At 44.7% G+C, this 21677-nt stretch overlaps 1 protein-coding gene across 1 annotated transcript in view; it reads right to left on the minus strand.

The window, feature by feature from the left end:
* Positions 1-21677, minus strand: part of WDR41 (WD repeat domain 41) — a 176215-nt gene that overhangs the window by 95292 nt on the left and 59246 nt on the right. The window contains exon 5 of the mRNA XM_029575399.1: positions 5540-5602. Coding sequence (XP_029431259.1) covers positions 5540-5602 — 63 coding nt within the window. The remainder of the gene's footprint in view (positions 1-5539; positions 5603-21677) is intronic.

A 21677-nucleotide genomic window follows, 5' to 3' on the forward strand; every position in this document is an offset into this window, starting at 1 on the left:
CACTTTGTGAACACTCGAGGTGCTGAGGCTAGACTGAATGGTAGCACCTTGTATTGGAAATGTTGACTTACTACTAGGAATCGCAGATACTTGCGATGAGGAGGGAATACTGGAATGTGAGCGTAAGCGTCCTGAAAATCCAGAGAACAGAGCCAATCTCCTTTTTAAAGTAGAGGTAGCATGGTGCCCAATGATACCATCCTGAATTTTTCTTTTTTCAGGTATTTGTTGAGTTTCCGGAGGTCCAATATGGGATGTAGGCCTCCTGTTCTTTGGAATGAGGAAATAACGGGAGTAGAATCCTCTGCTTGCTGAAGTCGGGGAACTGGTTCCACGGCCCTGGCTCTCAGAAGGGTGGATAATTATTTTTGTAAGAGTATGGATTGATTGTTTGCTGTCCAAAACGAGGTGGGTGGAGTATCGTTTGGTACAGTGAGAAAGTCCAGGTGGTACCCTTGAGATGTTATCGAGAGTACCCATTGGTCTGTGGTGTTGTGCAACCAATTGTGTTGGAAGAAAGTGATCCGACTTCCTACTGGTAAATTTGGGGTCGGATTGGCAGGTAGGCTTCTGTTCTCCGGTGAAATTTCAAAATCCCAAAGTCGGGTCTATCTGCGGATGGGGTTGAGCTCTAGGTGCTCTTGGTTGTCGGGCCTACTATCTTTGTGCTGGCCTAGATGACCTTCCACGGGCAGGAGGTGGATAGTACCGCCGTGGCCTATAATATGGCCGTTTTGAATCTTTCCTTGGGAGTCTTCGTGAAGATGTTTGAGACTCTTGAGGAGCAGAGGAGAGCTGTTGCAAGGTTTCCGAATGTTCCTTCAGCTGGGAAACTGCCTCTTTTACTTTATCTCCAAAGAGATTGTCCCCTGCACAAAGGAGATCAGCAAGTTTCTCCTGCACGTCTGGTCTCAGCTCGGAGGCCTTGAGCCAGGCCCAACTGTGGGCACTTATGCCAGTGGCAGACATTCTAGATGACGGCCCAAAGCTATCGTAAGCTGCACGAACTTCATGTTTCCCAGCCTCCAGGCCCTTATAGTACTGAAGGAATCTTGGAATTGCTGGGGAAGAGATTCTGAGAGTTCCTGAATTTGTTTCCACAAATTACGCTGATATTGCGTCATATATAGTTGGTAGGACGCAATTCTGGAAACTAACATGGACCCCTGAAACATTTTCCTGCCTATGGTGTCTAAAAACCTATTGCCTTTTCCAGAAGGATTGGATGAATGAGGCTTTATTCTTTTTGATTTCTTTTGAACTGACTCAACTACTACCGATTGATGGGCTAGTTGAGTCTTTTGGAAGCCTGGGATATGTTGGACTAGATATGTAGCATTAGTTCTTTTATTCACCGGTGGTATGGTGCAGGGATGCTCCCATAGCCTGTGTTGTAAATCAACTAGGACTTTGTGAACTGGAATCGCCAGGACTTCTTTAGGTGGGTCCACGAACTGTAATACCTCCAGAGTTTTTTCTCTAGTATCCTCTTCAGATTCCAGCTGAAAGGGGATGGTGTCAGCCATATCCTTGATGAAATCTGAAAAGGAAAGGTCTTCTGGAGGGGATTTCCTTCTTTCCTCTGGAGGAGAAGGTTCTGAGAGGACTTCCTCTGAGGAAGAGTCAGTGTTTGGATCCTCCCAAGTGTCCGGTGAACGTGGACGAGGAGGAGTCGATGGAATAGGCATAGATGGCATCGACTGCATCGGAGGCATGTCACAGAGTGCGTCTCGAACTGCCTGGCGGATGTAACCGTCCAGTTCCGCCCTCATAGCTGGTGAAACCAGAGCAGCTACAGGGGGAGGCAGCGAAGGTGAAACCGGTACCTCTGCAGGGCCCTGGGGAGGAACGGTTCCCGGCACCGATATCGATGGGGATCGCCTAGGAGTCGAAGGCCTCGGTGTATATGGAGAGTCCTCTCTCCAAGGTTTCTTCGAAGCTGATTCGAGACTCGATGGAACTCCGGTTATTGGATCTAATTCAGGATCGTGAGGCTTCTGGTGTCGATGACGATGTTTTTGTCGATGTTTGATGCCTTTCTCGATGACAGATGTAGACTTTATCGATGATTTTGAAGGGGTAGGTGATGGCCGATCACTTGCTTCATCCGATCTACGTTTTTTAAGGACAACCTTCCTGATCGCTCCAACCTCCTGAGATGACTGTGTGGAAGTCGATGTCGATGGCATTAGTTGGAGATGGAATAAATGTTCCATTTTCTCCATGCACAGTCTTCTGCCTTTCGGCGTCATCTCGGCGCATCTTGGGTACGTCGAAATATCATGCCCCTCACCGAGGCAAAGTACACACTCGATGTGTGGGTCTGTGATGGATATGGTGTGGGCACAATTCGGGCACTTCTTAAAACCCATAGCCATAACGAAGGCCGGACAGCCGTCGACGGCCTTCTGACACGGTTTTACGGTAACGGAACAGACCGGAAAAATGTAAAGACTTACTGACGATGGAAAAAAGAGAGACCCCTTCGGTGCTCTAAAGTTTTTCCGAGTTTTTGAAACTTTTTTATGTAGTGAAAATTCACCACATAGGACTCCTAGAACCGCGAGGCTAACGGCTTCGCGGAAAAAAGAAGACTGAAGGGAGACCCCTGTGGCTCGAGGGATCATGGCATGCTGGGCATGCTCAGTAGGCTCAGGATGTCAGTCAAAAGTTTCTAGAAACTTTGACAAAGTTTTCCGGGATAGGGCTCCGTCAGTGACGTCACATATGTGAGGACTAGCATCCTGTTTGTCCTGGGATAAAGACTAAGACCACCTTGGGGAGGAAGGAAGGAAGGTCTGCAAGGTTACTTTGTCATAGTGAAATTAAAGATAAGGAGCATAGTATACCAATGCCTGCAGCTCACCAATTCGTCGTGCTGAGGTGACTGCTACTAGGAATAGGACTTTCCATGTGAGGTATTTTAATGAGGATGTCTGCATAGGTTCAAACGGAGGTAGCATCAAGGTTTCTAAGACTATATTTAAGTCCCAAGGCACAGCCAGCTGCAGCCTCTGGGAACATAGTCGCAAAGCTCCCCTCATGAAACAAGATACCAAAGTGCTATGGCACCGAGATGTATGGATGGAGGAAATTGCCAGACCAGATTTGAAGAGCAAGTGCAGGTAATGAAGCAGCTGCTCTGGCAAAGATTGGAAAGGATCAAGGGACAGCGATGAGCACCAGCAGCGATACCTAGGCCATTTGGCCTCATAAGGTTTCCTTGTAGAGGGTTTCCTGGATGAAATGAGAATGTCTTGTATCTCCACCAGAATGGGAAGATGGCTCAGTACCTCCCTCTCAATCTCCATGCCGTGAGATGAGGGGAGTCATGCATTGGGTGCATCAGTGTCCCCTCCCCCCGTCCCCTCCCTTCCCGTGTCATGAGATGCTTCTTGACTCTGAGGACCAGCAATTTTATGGATAGGTGGATCAGGAAGGCATACCATGGTTGCCTGGGCCATGCTGGGGCGATCAGAATAAGGTCTGCTAATGAGGGGTATTGGAAGTAAAACGTAGAACAGGTGTCCCGTCCACGACAGAAGGAAGGCAGCCTGAACTACTCTTCGGTCGCTTGGATAAAGGGAACAAAATTCCGGTGCCTTCGCGTTGTCCTCTGTCACAAAGTGATCCACCCAGGATGTCCCCCACCGATGAAACAGGGACAACGCCACCTCCAAGTTCAGCTCCCATTCGTGGGGATGAAAGATCCTGCTGAGTCTGTTGGCCTCCGTGTTCCTTACACCTGGTAGGAAGGTGGCCTGTAACTGAATGGAGTGTGCAATTGCCCACTCTAACAGGCGTATTGATTCCTTGCAGAGAATCCTGGAACCAGACCCGCCTTCTTTGTTTATGTGTACACCATGACTAACTTGTGCTGAAGGTGGTGTGCAAAGGCGTGAATGGTATATTGGATTGTTTGTAACTCCAGCAGGTTGATCTAGAACTTCCAAAGACTTTGCGTCTTGAAGTGGAGGACATCTGTGCCCCACCCCCTGGTGGAAGCGTCTGTAACGAGGACCAGCGGGTGAGTTGGAATCCGAAAGGGGGCACCCAACTGCAGGAACCCCGGATTTAGCCACCAGTCCACATCTGAAATCATTGCTTGGGTGAGGGTCACTGGTTATGACATAGGGTGAGATCTCTGGGACCACTGTGATTTTAGACCCCATTGCAGCCGGTACATGGAAAGGCACGACAAAGGGGGACGACAAACATGGCTGCCACCATGTAGCCCAGAAGCGTGAGGATCTGATGGGCTGTGGGTTGCGAGAGACACTTCAATGCAAGTTCACATTGTCCTCCGGAAGGAAAGTTTTGCAAAGGCATATGCTTATGATTGCACCTATAAACTGGAGGGTTTGAATAAGATCGAGATGAGACTTCTCGTAGTTTATGATGTAGCCTAAACTCGAAGCTGATGGGCACGAATCAGCTCCGGAGTCGGAACTACAAGCAGCCAATCGTCCAGGTAAGGAAACAGCTTTATCCCCTGTTACCGAAGATGGGCCACAGCTACTACAAGACATTTCATAAACACCCTGGGTGCTGACGAGAGACCGAAGGGTAGAAACTTTGTATTGGTAGTGACGGGTGCAGACTTGAAAACAGAGGTAGTGCCAGGAAGAGGGGTGCATTGGTATATGAGCATAAGCATCCATGAGATCCAAGAAATACATGCAATCATTGGGTTGTAGATAGGGCAAGATGGTCTTGAGAGATTATAATGCGAGATCAATTGTTTTTATCATTATAAAATGTTTAATTGCAACTTGCTTCAAATTTGTCAAAATAAGTGTGAAACAAATGTTTAATTTATAAATAAAGTGGAAAAGTCCCTTTAGTACATCTAACCCTATGTGAATTAAAATGAACAACAAATTTACTGGTGGCAGATTTAAAATAAATTGGAGAAAGCATTTTGTCACTCAATGCACATTTAAATTGTGGAATTTGCTGCCTGAGGATAGCTGATTTTAAAAAGTTTTGGACAAGTTTCTAGAGCAGGGGTGGGCAATTCCGGTCCTCGAGGGCTGCAAACCAGTTGGGTTTTCAGGATATCCTTAATGAATATGCATGAGAGAGACCTGCATACACACTGCCTCAGTTGTATGCAAATCTATTTCATGCATATTCATTAGGGGTATCCTGAAAACACGACTGGTTTGCAGCCCTCGAGGACCGGACTTGCCCACCCCTGTTCTAGAGGACAAATCCATGAACAGCTAACAGCTGTTCAGGCAAGGGGATTGCCTCCTCCTATATCTGGGAATGAGCAATAGATACTTCCAAGTAACCTAGACCTGTTACGGTCAGAGATAGGATGCTCGGCTGAATGGACCATTGCCTGACCTGGTATGGCACATCTCATGTTCTTATAGCACAAAATCAGAAAATGGAAAATAGGAAACACTAGACTCAATCACACATAAATTAATATTTTGTGACATCTAGATAGTAATGCTGCTTTAAAAGCTATTGAATAATTTCAGTGCCACACACCAGGTAATGTAGTCATTTACCATGCCTTTAGATTTACCTTTACAGTAGAATGGAAGTCTGAAATTCTCCGAACTTGCCTACCACTATCACAGTCCCAAATCTGAACTCATCGGTTAAGGAACATCACTATTCAATTCTCTATTTTCTATGTATCCTTAAAATAATTTTTAAAAAGGTACAAAACAGCAGAAATATTTACTAAATAAAAGTTCAAATTCTTATTTGCTCGAAACTCCATTGAAATGATATCACAGGATCATACTTTGGTGTCAGAAAAGGAGTTTAAGCATGTACAGCATTTGACCCAGCAAAAAAACTTTAGGTGCGGCATACATCCAACCACCCAACTCTAGCACAGTCACCTTTTTCAGATGGACAATTTAGGACCATCATAAATACCTTGAAGTATAATAGCTTCTCCCTCTTTTCTAGGTTCATTTTATAAATCTATGCACAAAATCTATTTGTTATCCTATGCCCTTGTTCTCTGCTTTATATTGGTAAGGTCATTCGGAAAGTCCGTATTTGTATACTTGAACATCACAGTTGCATCTGAAGCTCCTGTGAAGTGCCTTTATTTCTCATTGGCAGCTGGCTGGCCATGCTGACAATGATCTTAGATTTTTTTTTTTTTTTGTCATCAACCAAGTATCTCGCCACTTTAGAGGCGGTAATTTTGAAACTTGCTGCTACAGCGCAAACAGCACTGGATATTCTACCCTAATTCTCTGCATACTTATGCTCTAAATCAGGACTCTGACTGGTCTTCATTTTACTGACTGGCGCATTCCTGCTTCCTATTGCTAATTATATTCCTTTGAGTATTCCTTTTTCTGTATGTTCTTTTTAAGCTATAAAAGAATTCAGCAGCAGAATATTAAGTTTCTGTGTTTGTTTGAATATTGGTCTTGGGTATACTTTGACCGTGCCAGTTACTTTACTGTTATAATTGTCTAACATGGGTGCTGCTGACTCATCCCCTTTATACATTATCTGCCTCTGCAATGCTGGTATATCTTTATGAATGTACTTTTAGCCCCTTCCCCCTACCTGGCTGCTCGCAGCATTGCCCTGGTCCACTTCTCCCCTTCCTTCCATTGATTGTGATTTATCTCATGACCATTTTGGCACCATTAAATGCCATATAATTGCCAGCGGTCTCTGTCATTTTGAAAACTTTGCTACACAGATATGCTCACTTTGTTCTGGGTGGTATTGGTGGTTTGTGTTTATTGTAAAGTACATTCTTTTCTGAGATTTTCTCAAATTATTTTTATTTATTTTCTGTATGATAATTGCGGTATCTTGTCCCTCCTGATGAAGCTTGATGGTGTCAGGGGACTGACTTAATGAAAAGGACTGTTCACACTTGGACTGCGACATGTTGCAACTTTGAAATAAAGGATTACAATTGTTTGGTCACTCCCAGCTTCGGGATATTGCCTCTTTCAAGCTGTGTACACCTCACCCCTTTCTCTGCCTTTTGGTAATGCAATACAGTCAGTAGTATACTTTCCCAAACAGGCTGCCAGTTAAACAGATAACCTTCCTAATTACACAGCATGCAAGATTCAGACAGATGCTTCATGTTAACAAAATCATATATGAGCTGGGCCTTGGAACTCTTAACAAAATTCTCCTCAATTACCTCTGCCCATAGCTACAAAGATCAGCTCTGCTCTAATTTGGCTCTGTTGCGCTACAGAGAAAGTCTGATCAGTTGTGGCACCTCATAACTAGAACATCTACAACCGCAAATCCTCATTTCCTTTATGCTGAAGTTTTTCAACTCTCAATGGAAGAATTTTTTTTTTAAGATTAAAATATCTTTTAAGAATTACCCAGAACTGATGTACAAAAGCATTTGAGAATACCTAGGCAATTTCTTTGGATGCCAATATCTGAAGGCAGGACCTATGTTGCTGCCTCGAGACCTTTTACTAATATTTTTTTTTCCAACATAAGTATCACAACCTGCAGAGAATCCAGGTCTCCTCAGGACCAATATGACTATTTTAGTACTAAACTACATCCCTTCCACTGCGGTGCATTTCTCATCTGATCTTTTGGATTTCCTGCATCTGTGGCTTGGGCAAACAATTTTCTAAGTGCTTTATGAATAATCGTCATACTATTAATAATATACCTACAATACACTACAAATGTAACATAAAACATGGGATGAATTTTCTAAAGCTTAGTCAGAACTTAAATGTACAAAATAAGGAGTTATAAGCATATCTCAGCCCCATGCACACAATGTGGATTTTGAGCCGCCTAAAAATATGCATACAATTTCATATAGAAATGAAATGTCGGCAGAAGGAGACCAAATGGCCCATCCAGTCTGCCTAGCAAGCTTTCACATTTATTTTTCTCATACTTATCTGTTACTCTGACCACTGAGGTCAGGGCCCTTATTGGTAACTTTTTGGTTCTAATTTCCTTCCACCCCCGCCACTGATGTAGAGAGCAGTGCTGGAGCTGCATCAAAGTGAAGTAACAAGCCTAATTTGTTTGGAGTAGTAACCGCCGCAATAAGTAAGCTACTCCCACGCTTATTTGTTTACCCAGCCTGTGCAATTTAGTCTTTGTTGGTTGTTGTCTGAATATAAATCCTCTTCTCTTCATTCCCCCCTGCCATTGAAGCAGAGAGTTGCTTAGATATGCATTGAAAGTAAAGTATCAGGCTTATTTGGTTTGGGGTAGTAACAGCCACAACAAGCAAGCTACTCTCACACTTTTTTGTGAATGCAAATCCTTTTTCCCACATTTCCTCTTGCCGTTGAAGCACAGAGCAATATTGGAGTCGCATTAACCGTGAGAATGTTTATTGAATAAGGGTATTAATCACCAGGTAGTAGCCATCATTCCCGCAAGCCACCCCCATGAAGCATAAATTTATCCACACAAAAAAATGGAAGTTCTGGAAGAATGTTAAAGATTTATATGCATCACCTGAAGTTTCAAGAAGTTATGCACATAAACAGCATAACTCTGCACCCCATTTTGCAATGGTTAAATTTAATGGATGTCCCACTATACATTGTATATAAGAAATTTTAAACAAATGTACATTTAGTCACGTTACAAACAAATTTTCAAAGTCAGCTTCTGTGTAAGTCTGAAAACTGAGCTGCTTTTGTTCATGCTTGAAATTATACACATTACTCTGCCCGACTCACTGCTGAAAATGCACTCCATAGGATCAGGTTGATCTCAAACAGCATGCATGACTGAAGCACCCGGGGGGGGGGCTATATCTCAAGACCAATGAAGGAGGCAGAAGACCAGGTAGACAGTAAATTGCTTATCTGTAATAGCTGTTCTCTGAGAAGAGCAACGAGCCACATGACTCAGTCTGCAGTATCATTCCAGAGCTTCTAGGCATACACAGTGGTTTCCCATGCACCACTTGACTTGTAGTTGCTCGCCGTCCCAGCACAACTGGGTGTGCATACCATGCATTTGCACAGGGTGGCACATCAGGGGTGGCAGCGGGCCGATGGCAGCAGGAGAAGTCACAGAGCCACTGGTGGAGCTCAACCTGCTGATGGTTTAAGGAGAGGCCCGTGTTTTTGTGTGTGCACAACCTCACACAACTTCTGCGCTTCCCCAAGCAGGAAGGCAGTTGGGCCAAGGTGGAGTTCATCCCACTATGGCCGGATGATGATAGGAGGCCCTGTATGTATGTGTGTGAGCTTGTCTGAGTGACAGCCTATATGTGTGTGTGAAAGCCTATGTGCCTGTCAATGTGTCTGTGAGAGCCTGTGCGTTTGTGTTTGTGAATGTTTGTGTGCCTGTGAGAGCCTGTGTGACACACATAAGCTCTCACAAGCACACAGACACACAAACATAATGTATTTGGGAGAAGGAGCCAGTGTATGAGAGAGAGAGTGTATAAGAGAGAGTGAATGTGTTACTGTGAGTGGTGTGTGAGAGGGAAGATAAAATACGTACGGCCCTACCTCCCCCAATCCACTATGATCTCAGGGTAACTGGAAATCAAAAGATCCCAGGTATGGAGAGCAGGAGATTTTTAAATTATTAGTTTTAATTATTGGGTGTAATAAGATGTTTCTGCTCTTGAAATATAATTGTTTTTGGGGGGATAGAACATTTGGATTTTTTATTCATCAGATGCTTTGAAATATTTTCTTGGAGTTTGGGAAATTTTAGATATTCTTATTCATTAACTGGTTTGAAATATTTATTCTTTTTACAAATATGATTTTACTATTATGATTGATGTTTTATATTTCTTGATTTTAATATTTAAAGTTTTATGAAGAATGGTAATGTTTCTGGTTTTCAATTGTTGCTCTGCATGTAGGGCTGCTTGTTGTGGGTTCCAATTCAGTTCTTCTCAGCACGTTTCTGTTTATACTTTCTGATCTTTTTATTCTGTATTTGGTGAGGCTCTGTCTGTGTTCTGCATATGTGACTGAGGAGAAGGGATGGGGGCAGGTCAGTTTTTAAAAATATAGATTGCAGGAGGGAGCTGGGCCGGGACAGAGACTGAATGAATCGTGGTGGTGTGTGTGTGGGTGTGTGTGGGCGGGGGGGGGGGGGGGGGGGGGTGCAGCACAGTAATTGTTCACTCAGGGCAGCAAAAAACCTAGTACCAGCCCTGCAGTTGCTTAATTTAATGGCTAGCCAAGCTATAGCAGAAACTGTACCGAGGCAAATCAGAAAAAAGCAAGTTTGCTTACCGTAAAACGGTGTTTCCGTAGATAGCAGGATGAATTAGCCATGCTGTCATGGGATCTGTCAATCAGGTCCGGGAGGCGGAGCTTGTTAAGCAGAGGTTAGTTTTTGTTCCCCTGCGGCTGTGCGTGTGTTCCCGCGCAGGAAAGTAACAGATTCTCTTCAGTCTGTGATTAAGCTGTAGTTGGTAGAAGAAAAACAGTGATTGCCAGGGAGGAGGGTGGGTCAGCATGGCTAATTCATCCTGCTATCTATGGAAACACCGTTTATGGTATGCAAACTTGCTTTTTCCCGTTGATAGCAGGGCTGAATTAGCCATGCTGTCATGGGAGTCCTAAGCTCCCGATCACGTTAGGTGCAATAATGTTAATTGGAACGTGATCTGCAGAAGTGTGGCAGTCACGTAGGATAAGAACATAAGAAAATGCCATACTGGGTCAGACCAAGGGTCCATCAAGCCCAGCATCCTGTTTCCAACAGTGGCCAATCCAGGCCATAAGAACCTGGCAAGTACCCAAAAACTAAGTCTATTCCATGTAACCATTGCTAATGGCAGTGGCTATTCTCTAAGGGGCGGATTTTCATACTCTGCGAACAGGCCTACTTTTGTTTGCGCTCCAGGCGCAAACAAAAGTGTCGGGCCCGCCCCCGACACGCCCCCCTCGGAGAACCCCGGGACTTACGCGAGTCCCGGGGCTCTGCGCGCGCCGGTAGGCCTATGTAAAATAGGCTTACCGGCGCGCAGGGCCCTGCTCGCCTAAATCCGCCCGGTTTTGGGCGGATTTAGGCGAGCAGGGCTCTGAAAATCCGCCCCTAAGTGAACTTAATAGCAGGTAATGGACTTCTCCTCCAAGAACTTATCCAATCCTTTTTTAAACACAGCTATACTAACTGCACGAACCACATTCTCTGGCAACAAATTCCAGAGTTTAATTGTGCGTTGAGTAAAAAAGAACTTTCTCCGATTAGTTTTAAATGTGTCCCATGCTAACTTCATGGAGTGCCCCCTAGTCTTTCTACTATCCGAAAGAGTAAATAACCGATTCACATCTACCCGTTCTAGACCTCTCATGATTTTAAACACCTCTATCATATCCCCCCTCAGTCGTCTCTTCTCCAAGCTGAAAAGTCCTAACCTCTTTAGTCTTTCCTCATAGGGGAGTTGTTCCATTCCCCTTATCATTTTGGTAGCCCTTCTCTGTACCTTCTCCATCGCAATTATATCTTTTTTGAGATGGGAGGATAAAGATTGTACCTTCTCCATCGCAATTATATCTTTTTTGAGATAGGAGGATAAAGATTGCAGGATTGCTTGTCCTATCTTCGCATCTGTGGTTGCTTGTTGATCAAGGCAGTAGTGTGATGTGAAGGTATGGAGTAATGACCATGTGGCTGCCTTGCAAATGTCTATTGGTTGCACATTCCTAAGGTGTGCCCATGAAGTTGTTAGGGCACGTACTTGGTGAGCCTTGGGCATGGAAGAGAGATGTAAGTTTTGCTTACCATAGCAGAATTTAATGCACTGTACTATCCAGCTAGAGATGGTACGTTTTGATACCAGTTGACCCGGTGCTTTTGGATCAAATGATACAAATAGTTGAGAAGCTCGGGATTCTAATTTTGTTCTGTCCATGTAGTACGTCAACGCTCTTTTACAGTCCAGCGTGTGGATTAACTTTTCCCTCTCATTGGCATGAGGTTTCGGGAAAAAGATTGGTACAGTAATTCAATGCTTTGGTTGAGATGGAATTGAGAAATTACTTTCGGTAAGAAGGAGGGGTGCGTTCTGAGCACCACCTTTTGATGGAAAAACTGTAAGTACGGGTGAATAATGGACCAGTGCTTGTAGTTCACTGACTCGTCGCGCTGAAGTTACTGCCACTAGAAATACTACTTTCCAAGTCAGATACTTTATATGCGCTGAGTCCATAGATTCAAAGGGAGGAAGCATGAGTTGTTCCAAGACCGTATTGATATGCCATGGAACTGGGGGCTTTGTAATGGGAGGGCGTAGGTGAGATAGCCCTCTGAGGAAACGAGATAGGAGCGGATGATTAGATATTGATACATTATTGAAAGGTCTATGGTAGGCACCAATGGCACTGAGATGAACTCTAATGGAAGATGTGGCCAGTCCATTGTCATATCATTATCCTCCACCAGGAACAGAGCCCTTTCCATTATTGGCCCAAAACTTTGGAATTCACTACCTCATTTCCTCACCAATCAAGAAAACTTAAAATCCTTCAAAAAAGACCTAAAATCCTGGCTACTCAGCCAATCTTTTAAAGTCTGCACTCAATGAACTTATAGTATATTAACATAGCCTGATATCTTTCAATATCTCCTTCAATCAATCTCCCTGTTTCATGATGCAGATGTCCTCTGTTTTCAAGGTTCCCAGAGATCTATGTTCACCTACTCAGGGTTTCCACTCTGTGTTATCCTGTTATTCTCATTCTCCTTGTTATGTCTTTGTTCATTATTGTTAATTTTTGATATTTTTAAATTTCAAACATCGTTCTATGTAACACGTTGTTCTGTATGTAAACCGGAGTGAAGGCAACTCTGCTATACCTCGGTATATAAAAAATGCTACATAAATAAATATAGAGTATGTAGATAATCTATAAGTTGTTCCGGTGGACAATCCAATGGAGATATGTTATTGGATGTGCACCAAGTGGAATAATGCTTCCATTTGTAATTGTAATTTTTCCTTGTGGATAGCTTTCTAGATTCTACTAATATAAGTTGGGCATGTTGCGATACTTTTTGTTCTGTTAATAGGAGCCGTTCAACCTCCACGCTGTCAAGTGGAGGGATGCATGCAAAGGGTGTAGAAGAGTCCCTTGTTCCTGAAGGAGGAGATCTGGTCAATTTGGAAGATGTATTGGCGTTTCTCGAGATAATTGGAGAAGGTAACTGTACCATGGTTGCCGCGGCCATGCCGGAGCGATAAGAATCAATTGAGCTCTGTCCGCTATGCACTTTTGGATTGTTCTGGTGATCAGAGGTATGGGAGGAAAGGCATATAGAAGGCCTGTCGACCACGGAATGAGGAACGCATATTGCGCTATCCTGATGGTGCTGGGTCATATGGAGCAGAAATTTGGAACTTGAGTGTTGAGTTCCGTTGCAAAGAGATCGATCGATGGGGTTCCCCATCTTTTGAAAACACCGTGGGCTACATCTGGAGTGTCCATTCGTGTGGATGGAAGATGCGACTTAAACTTGTCCGCTCGTGGGTTTGCAACTCCCGGTAGGTAAGTTGCTTGTTGATGAGCATGTTGATAGATAATCAATGTCTCCTTGCAAAGGGACCAGGAGCCCGATCCTCCTTGTTTGTTGATGTAAAACATTGCTACTTGATTGTCCTTATAGATCATGACTCTGCGGCCCTTCAAGTAATCTTGAAACGCTTGTAGGGCGTTTCGAATCGCTCCGAGTTCTAACAAATTTATTTGTAGATTTTGTTCTGATAACGTCCATAGCCCTTGCATCTTGTAAACTTCGAGATGTGCTCCCCAGCCTTTCCGTGATGCATCTGTTGTTAGGACTGCATTGTGGGTGGGCGGAACAGTGCTCCCTTTGCGAGTGTGGTCTGCAACAGCCACCATGCAATGTCTTTCCTCATTTCGGCTGTAAGAACAATTGGTTGTGTTAATGGTTGTGTGTGTTGTTTCCACTGATGCTTCAGTCCCCACTGCAGGCGTCTCATATGTAGTCTGGTGTTGGGAACCGTAAAATTGGCCGCCGCCATGTGACCCAAAATTACTAACACTTGCCTCGCCGAAGGTGTTTGAGTGTTGTTCAATTGTTGTAGGAGCCGTCGTAGGTGTATTTGTCTGTCCATTGGAAGATAAGCTCTGGTCTGTGTCGTGTTCAGATATGCTCCTATAAATTGTATTTGTTGTGTTGGTTGTAGATGTGATTTTTGAAAATTGATCACTAGGCCCAACGTTTGCAAACATTTTATGATTTGGTGGAGGTGCTCTATCAGTAGCTCCCGAGTCGATGCTACAATGAGCCAATCGTCCAGATAGGGAAAGATAGTCATACCCTGTTGCCTGAGATGAGCCACCACCACTACCATGCATTTGGTGAATACTCTGGGTGCAGCTGACAACCCAAAAGGGAGTACCTTGTACTGGTAGTGTTGATGCTTGTACCGAAAGCATAGGTAACACCAAGAGGATGGATGGATTGGAATGTGAGTATACGCATCCTTCAGGCCAATTGAAGACATCCAGTCATTGGGTTGTAACAGAGGAAGAATTGATTTCAAGGACACCATCTTGAATTTTTCCTTGATTAGGAATTTGTTGAGTTCCCAAAGATCTAAAATGGGGCGTAAGCCACCCGATTTTTTGGGGATCAGGAAGTATGGGGAGTAAAAACCCCTGTTCTGTTGTTTCTGAGATAGAAGTGTGATGGCCTGTTGCCTGTGTAGGTTGGAGATCTCGTGCGCGAGTTGCACCTGAGCTTCCCGGTTCTATGTGGTGGGAAGATGAGGTAATTGTGGTTTTGCTAGAAATTGAAGTTGGTATCCTTGATGTACAATGTCTAGTACCCATTGGTCGGATGTTATTTGCTACCATACTGGGAGGCGCGACTGAATTCTCCCTGGTGGCGTTAAGGTGTGTGGTGGTGGCTGGATGTTCAAAAAAACTGTGTTACTTTAACTTCAGGAGTCTGTTGTTGACCTTGCTGGCGTGGAGTACGTGGTTTCCCTCTACGAGGCAGATGGGTTTGTTGTTGTTGTTGTGGTTGTGGCCTCTGATACGCTGGGTATGACTGAGGTTGGAAACTCTGGTACGATTTATAAGGTCTGTGACCATACGACGATCGTCGATTGTATGGGTAGTATCGCTTGGAGGTCATATAAGCCGGTTGTGTTTGCAAAGATTGCATGGCTATCGCTTCCTCCTTTAGTTTACCCACTGTTTCCTGTAGCTTTGTACCAAAAAGGTTGTCCCCCATGCAGGGGAGATTGGCCAGCTTTTCATGGATGTCCTCCCTTATGGAACTAGAGCGTAGCCATGTTGTTCTGCATGCCGCTATGGCCATCGCTGATGCTCTGGACGACGTCTCCATGCCTTCGTAGATCGATCGGAGCAGATGTCTCGTGCATTCTTCCATGTCATGGAGTGTCTGCGGTGGTTGATCCCCTGTAGATGAGAGCATCCCTTTTGTTGCCTGGATGCATTCATGTATTGCACCATGTAGAATTGATGATGCATGATCCTTGCGGTGAGCATTGAATTTTGGTACACCTTTCGTCCGAATTCATCCAGATATCTGTTGTCTTTGGTGGGCGGGTACGTCGAATGGGTCTTTGCTTTCTTAAATTGGTGCATCGCCGATTCCACCACTACCGATTCGTGAGGTAGTTGTGGGAGCGCATATGGTGGGTCTTTATTCATTCGAAATTTGATGTCCGACTTCTGGGAAACCGCCTGTAGAGAATGAGGGGTTTCCCAAGATTTTAGGAGAAGTTGGTGAAGTAGATTATGCGGTGGAAGCGCAGTAGGTTCTCCCGAGACATCAAATATCTTTAAGAGCCCCAGGGTTTCGGATCTGGGGTCAGATTCTTTTTGTACCTGCAACTGCAGGATAGTACCCATTTTTTCCAGAAATCTGGGATATGATAGATCCTCGGGCGGGGAATATGGCTCCTGTGGTAGCTCTTGTGTGTCTGATGGAAACTCAGTTGACGAGGACGGTGATCGAGAAGGGGACAGAGAATCACCCAGAATCTCAGGGACTGTAGGTGACGGTAGCGGGCTCACTGCTATTGGGGAGGCAGGTGGATCACTCAGTGGGTCCCTCGGGGGCGTGGAGGTAGGGTCGATAACCAAGACCTGTTATGGTTTGCCCATTGTGAAGGAAGCTTCTAGAGTTTCGTAGAACCCTGCCAGCGATTGAGATCATTGCCAGAAAGCTTCTTTTGTTGCAGGAGGCATGACCGGTCTGCTCGTGCCCTGTGGCACGGGTATCGTGTGTGGTAGAGATGTGTCTTCTCTTCCTCTAGAAGGGCTTGTAGATGACATGGATGCCTGAGACGAAGTGAGGCATATGGGCGACTGCTGTGATCTCACCCTATGGTGTGGAGCTCTGGATGATCTGGAGGTGGAAGGGCTGACCTCCTTATCCGAGATCCGTTGCAGCACGGTATTACGATTGGAATGATGTTTATGTCTATGCTTGCGGTCTTGCCCTTTAAGAGTGGCACGACTATGGGTAGGTCTAGACCTCTTAGAAGATGCTTCCGATGTCCGGTGTCCCGATTTACTCGAAGTAGACTGTGACCGGGATTGGTGTTTACGTTTATGATGTCTCCTATGCGCTTCCGTTGTCTTAAGGCCATGCATTGGTGGATTTGGCATGGTCTTCCCAGAGAGACTATATAAGTCCGGTCTTCGTCCAGCTGGTAATGTGACCCCTTTTCTGAGTCCTTCGGTATCCGCTGTCGCCCCTGCTACCTTGTGTGTCGCTGAGGAAGTTGGGGTTGATTTGTGTGCCCATGGTGTCGGTGCCGGCGCCGTCCTGTGCACCGATGGTGTCGGTGCTGTCTGCTGCGCCACTGGTGCAGGGGCCGACAGTGGCGGCGCCTTGTCTTGTTGTGTCGGCGCCAGTTGCCTCACCATTGTCAGCTCCGTGTTGTGCGCCGACTTTTTTGGCGGCGTTTCTTTATATGGCGCCCCCTTCTCCGCGTCGTGTTTGGGCCTTTTCAGCGTATTATGGCGCGGTGGTTTTCTCGGGCCCTGCGCCGAAGTGCTGTGCTCCCCGGATCTGTCTCGGGATGGTGTCGAACGGAGGGCCGATCGATGCCGATCGGGGGAATCAGAGCCCTGATCCCCAGTTACCTGTCTCTCCTCCGTTTCTCTCGGTCTGTAATTGTCCCATGAGGCCGCCCTTCGAATAGAGTGCGAAGATTTCTTCACCGGGCCTGGTGAAGAATGGGCCTCTGACGGGTCCGACAGACTCAACAACTCTTTTAGTCGATAGGCCCGTTTTTTTTTAGCCCTGGGGGACATGCGGGCACAGAACTCACAGTCCTCCACTTCGTGTGTGACGCCGAGGCAGCGGTAACATTGGTCATGGCCATCCGTGACAGACATTACCTTGCCTCAGCGACATTTTTTAAATCCGGATTTGGACATGCTGAGGAGAAATTGGCTCCGTGTGCGATCCCGCGCGCGGAAAGAACAGGCTGAGGAGAATCTGTTACTTTCCTGCGCGGGAACACACGCGCAGCCGCAGGGGAACAAAAACTAACCTCTGCTTAACAAGCTCCGCTTCCCGGACCTGACTGACAGATCCCATGACAGCATGGCTAATTCAGCCCTGCTATCAACGAGAAAGGAAGGTAGATGAATTGTTTAGCTCACTTCACTGCTGTCATCAAATTACCTTAATGCAGACAGAGGACCAGATGTCTGACCTTATACCAGACGGTAGACCTCAATTTAAAACAATGCAAACTCCTGGTAGACTCCTTTCTAGAAGCCTAATAGAATTCACACACGTTCTCAGACAATCCAAGGTCTCATGTTACATCCCTCCTAACACCTAGGCCATGACTGCCAGACACTGGATGCTAGGGTGGAGTAACAAACCTTGGTTCCAAGTGACCAGGCTTGGAGGCATTTGTTTAGGTCAAAATGGCACAATGATAATCATAGTTCCTCAGTCTCCTCTTAATTTTATCAAAGTTCTGGCTACCAGGGGTACCCCTGTGAGGGGGGACGTCATCTGCTACAAGACTATATTTCTGATCTCTTCTTCCCAGGACCATCACAAACAGATCCAACCTAGATAGACCTCATTCAGGGAACACATTGTTTACAATGCCCTGATCCAGGTACCACCTGGGTGGTTCCAGCAGGTGATAATTAAGTCAGTCTACTAGAACACTGCCTTTGCTTGCCAGAAAGTTGGCTCGTAGGATTATTCTATAAGACATTGCCCAGTTCCACATTTTGACAGCTCCCCAGTACAGAAGACAGAATCGCGGGGGAGCGAGGGAGGACGAGGAGAGGGTGCCCTGCCGGAGCCTAGACTTACCCTGCTAGGAACTTCGTTCTTATTTCATCTTGCAGGTGTGTGAGAGGGAGATCGGGAGATCGGCGCCGCTTGATGACACGAAGGAGGCGGGGTTAGCCCCTTTAACTTCGGCGTCGCAGCGGCAGAAGTCTGGGGAGCGAGGGAGGACGAGGAGAGGGTGCCCTGCCGGAGCCTAGACTTACCCTGCTAGGAACTTCGTTCTTATTTCATCTTGCAGGTGTGTGAGAGGGAGATCGGCGCCGCTTGATGACACGAAGGAGGCGGGGTTAGCCCCTTTAACTTCGGCGTTGCGGCGGCGCGTCGCCTAAGCCGCGCGCGGGGCTTAGTCCGGCTTCGTCCAGGGAAGTCTGGAGTCTGGACACAACTCTACCCTCCTTATCCCCCCTTATGGGGAAGAAAAGGAAGGCGAGGGTTGTTACATCCTCACCCGTCATGAGTCAACAAAGAAGGGGCCCGATGGACCAGCATGTCACTAGACAGTTGGAAGCGCCAGGAATGGACAGTTTTGGGGGCAGTTTTCAAGCCTCCCTAAGTCCAGGCGATGGACCAACGTCTCCACCTCAGCCCGCTAGTCTTCCATCTGTAGCGTTGGCTAAAAACGAGGTAGGACTTGATCAAAGGGTTAATGGCCACCAAAAGGCCGATTTACCCAGTGATGTTAATGTATTACTTAAAGAGAATTCTATATTAGCCCTACCTTTAGTTTCTCAAGAAGGTAATACTGGAATAGTTCCAGATAATATTACCTTAGTAGATTTATGGCGTTATGATATCTAAGCTTGACAGTAATATTACTACGATGAATAATACCTTAACATCTGTTATAAATGACAATAGGAATGCTTTATTAGAACATAAGACAAAGATAGAGGAATGTGAGAAAAATATAAGTAGTATGAATACGAGGATGCAATTACTTTCTAACTCAGAGGAAGTTTTTATGAGGGATAGTTTATCCATGCATAAAGAGATTGAGAGTGCTGAAAATTTATTAAGGATTAAAAACTTGAGAATACTCAATTTTCCTATGACACGGTTGTTATCCCCCATAGAAATGTTTAAAAAATTCTTAAAAGAAATGTTAAACTATGAGGAGAAAGATATCCCTAAATTATCAAAAATTTACTACTTTACAAAAAAGATTGCACCTAACTCCTTACAGGGTGGGGATGCAACCTTGGGGGTTTCAACATTCTTGGAAGAATCTCTTGATATTATAGAAAATAGGGCAACACTATTTGTTTCCTTTGTTGCAGAATCTGATAAGGATATATTGTTCAAAAAGTTTTTTCTGAATAGAAATATCTCCTTTTGCGGACAGAAAATCCAAATCTTCCCTGTCGTGGCCCGAGCCACCCAGGCTAGAAGGAAATACTTTCTTTCCTTGAAGCCTAGGGTTGTGGCGTTGGGGGCCACGTTTTTCTTAAAATGTCCTTGTACATGTTTTATTAATTACCAAGGGAAGAAGTTTGGATTTGGTGATCCGATACATTTGGAAACCTTTCTAATTAATAAGAATCAAGCAGAGATTTTGGAGACAGAAGGTCAATAAAATAAATACACTCCTCTTTCCTCCTTTAGAAATTATATTGGTATATATAAACTCTTGTTTATTATTTAAATGTTTCTTAATTTCTCCCCCAATTATGGTTATGCCAAATATAGGAAAAGTAATTATTCTATGTTATTGTATTTTTTGAAGGATATTTGGACATGAGAGTTATGTTTTTTCATGATTGTAATAAATGTGAAAATTTAATAAAATACAAATTAAAAAAAAAAGAAGACAGAATCGCACTTGCTTCCTGCTTTGTCATCTCTCTGCACGAAGATAATTTAGTTAGCTACTTGATTTTCAAAGGTCATCATCGTGTTCAGAACCTCATCTCCAAAATGCTGACATCTGAACTTTTTTCGGCAGGACCAGGGGCCCCACATGTGTAGCTCAACTCTAAGCTCCCCAGCCCAGGCTGGATATATCTGTGGTAAGCACAATTTGGTGTGAAGGAATTTAGAAGGGCAAAACTTCAGTCAAACTAGAATGTGAGCATCATCAAGACAGTTTATTAACTTTTCCATGACCATGATGTAGTCTTGTAGACTCTGCATGGCCTGTGTCCAATGACACTAAGGTTCACTAGGCTTAACACATATGGAAGTATATCATGGGAGTAACATGACCTGTTGCAGCCATAAAGCCTAGCTTTCTCAACAAGGACAAAACTGATGTCTGCTGACTCTAAATAACATCCGCTGTTGTAGCCATAATGCCTTGGCTTATCACGAAACTAGGCCTTGGCCTAAGTCATATCTATCAGAGACCAAGGTGATAATCTCAGATGAAACCTGGGAAAACTGATGACAAATCCTAGCGACTGTGATACAGACACAAATAGTTAAGATCACTTTGATGAAGCCTGGCCTCCATCGCAACCCTTGGATCAGATCCTTAGGCTTCAAGGCCATCGTCAAACTGGACTTACTCATACTATGTGGCTTCTGTGCTTATAATATCGAGAGCCACACAGAAACGAACTATGCCTAGACAGCTTGGTGCGATGATCCATAAGGGACATCTTCTATAAACACCTCAAAGTCGCTGGCTTGCTTCTCAGATGTGATGAGGAAAACTGACAATATGAAACAAAGAAGTGGACAAATTTTCACAAGAAAAGATGGGCTGAGACAGAAAAGCTTTAAAACTAGATTCCTACCATTGAATGTTACTCACAATGGTATACTGCAGCAACAGAAAAAAAAAAAAGACAACTTTGAAATAGCTGAAAACCTAATTAGGGAAACTATTAGGGTACAGATGAAGCTGAGCAGAAAAAAAAGATGTGCATGAAAGAGCAAACAAAATGTAGAAAAAGGGCTCTTAAGAGAAAATGGCTGCAAGAGCAGACCAATGGGATATCTTCTGTTAATGATGGAAACAATAAAATCTCAGCAGCATGTAGGTTCAATAGCATGCAAGAAACCACTGTGCATGTCTGTCTACAAAGTTCCTTAGAAAGCTCGGGAACAATCCTTTGCATGGGTACAAGATGGACAGAGACACATGACCCATGCGTGAGGCTCCACTGTGTCTGCTTGTTCTCAGAAAGCGAGTTACAACATAGTACACGAGCACTGTCTGGCAGACATGTCACTGGTACATATTTACAGAAATAAAAAAATCAGTCATATTTATAGAAAACTGAAGAATTTAAATATATAGATAGCTCTTCGTTCTCTAGTAGTTACATTTTCAATAGAAATATGGACCAGTTCTGGCACCAAGTAATCCTAAGCATCACAGAATCTGCTCTTTCAGCAGATAAAATGTAACCTGTCTCAGTGTGCTCCAACTAAGGAGCAGGCCCAGGAGCACATTCAGCAAATCGTAAGTTAGAGCT

This window comes from Rhinatrema bivittatum, chromosome 1, assembly GCF_901001135.1.
Source record: "Rhinatrema bivittatum chromosome 1, aRhiBiv1.1, whole genome shotgun sequence".
Taxonomy (NCBI): Eukaryota; Metazoa; Chordata; class Amphibia; order Gymnophiona; family Rhinatrematidae; genus Rhinatrema; species Rhinatrema bivittatum.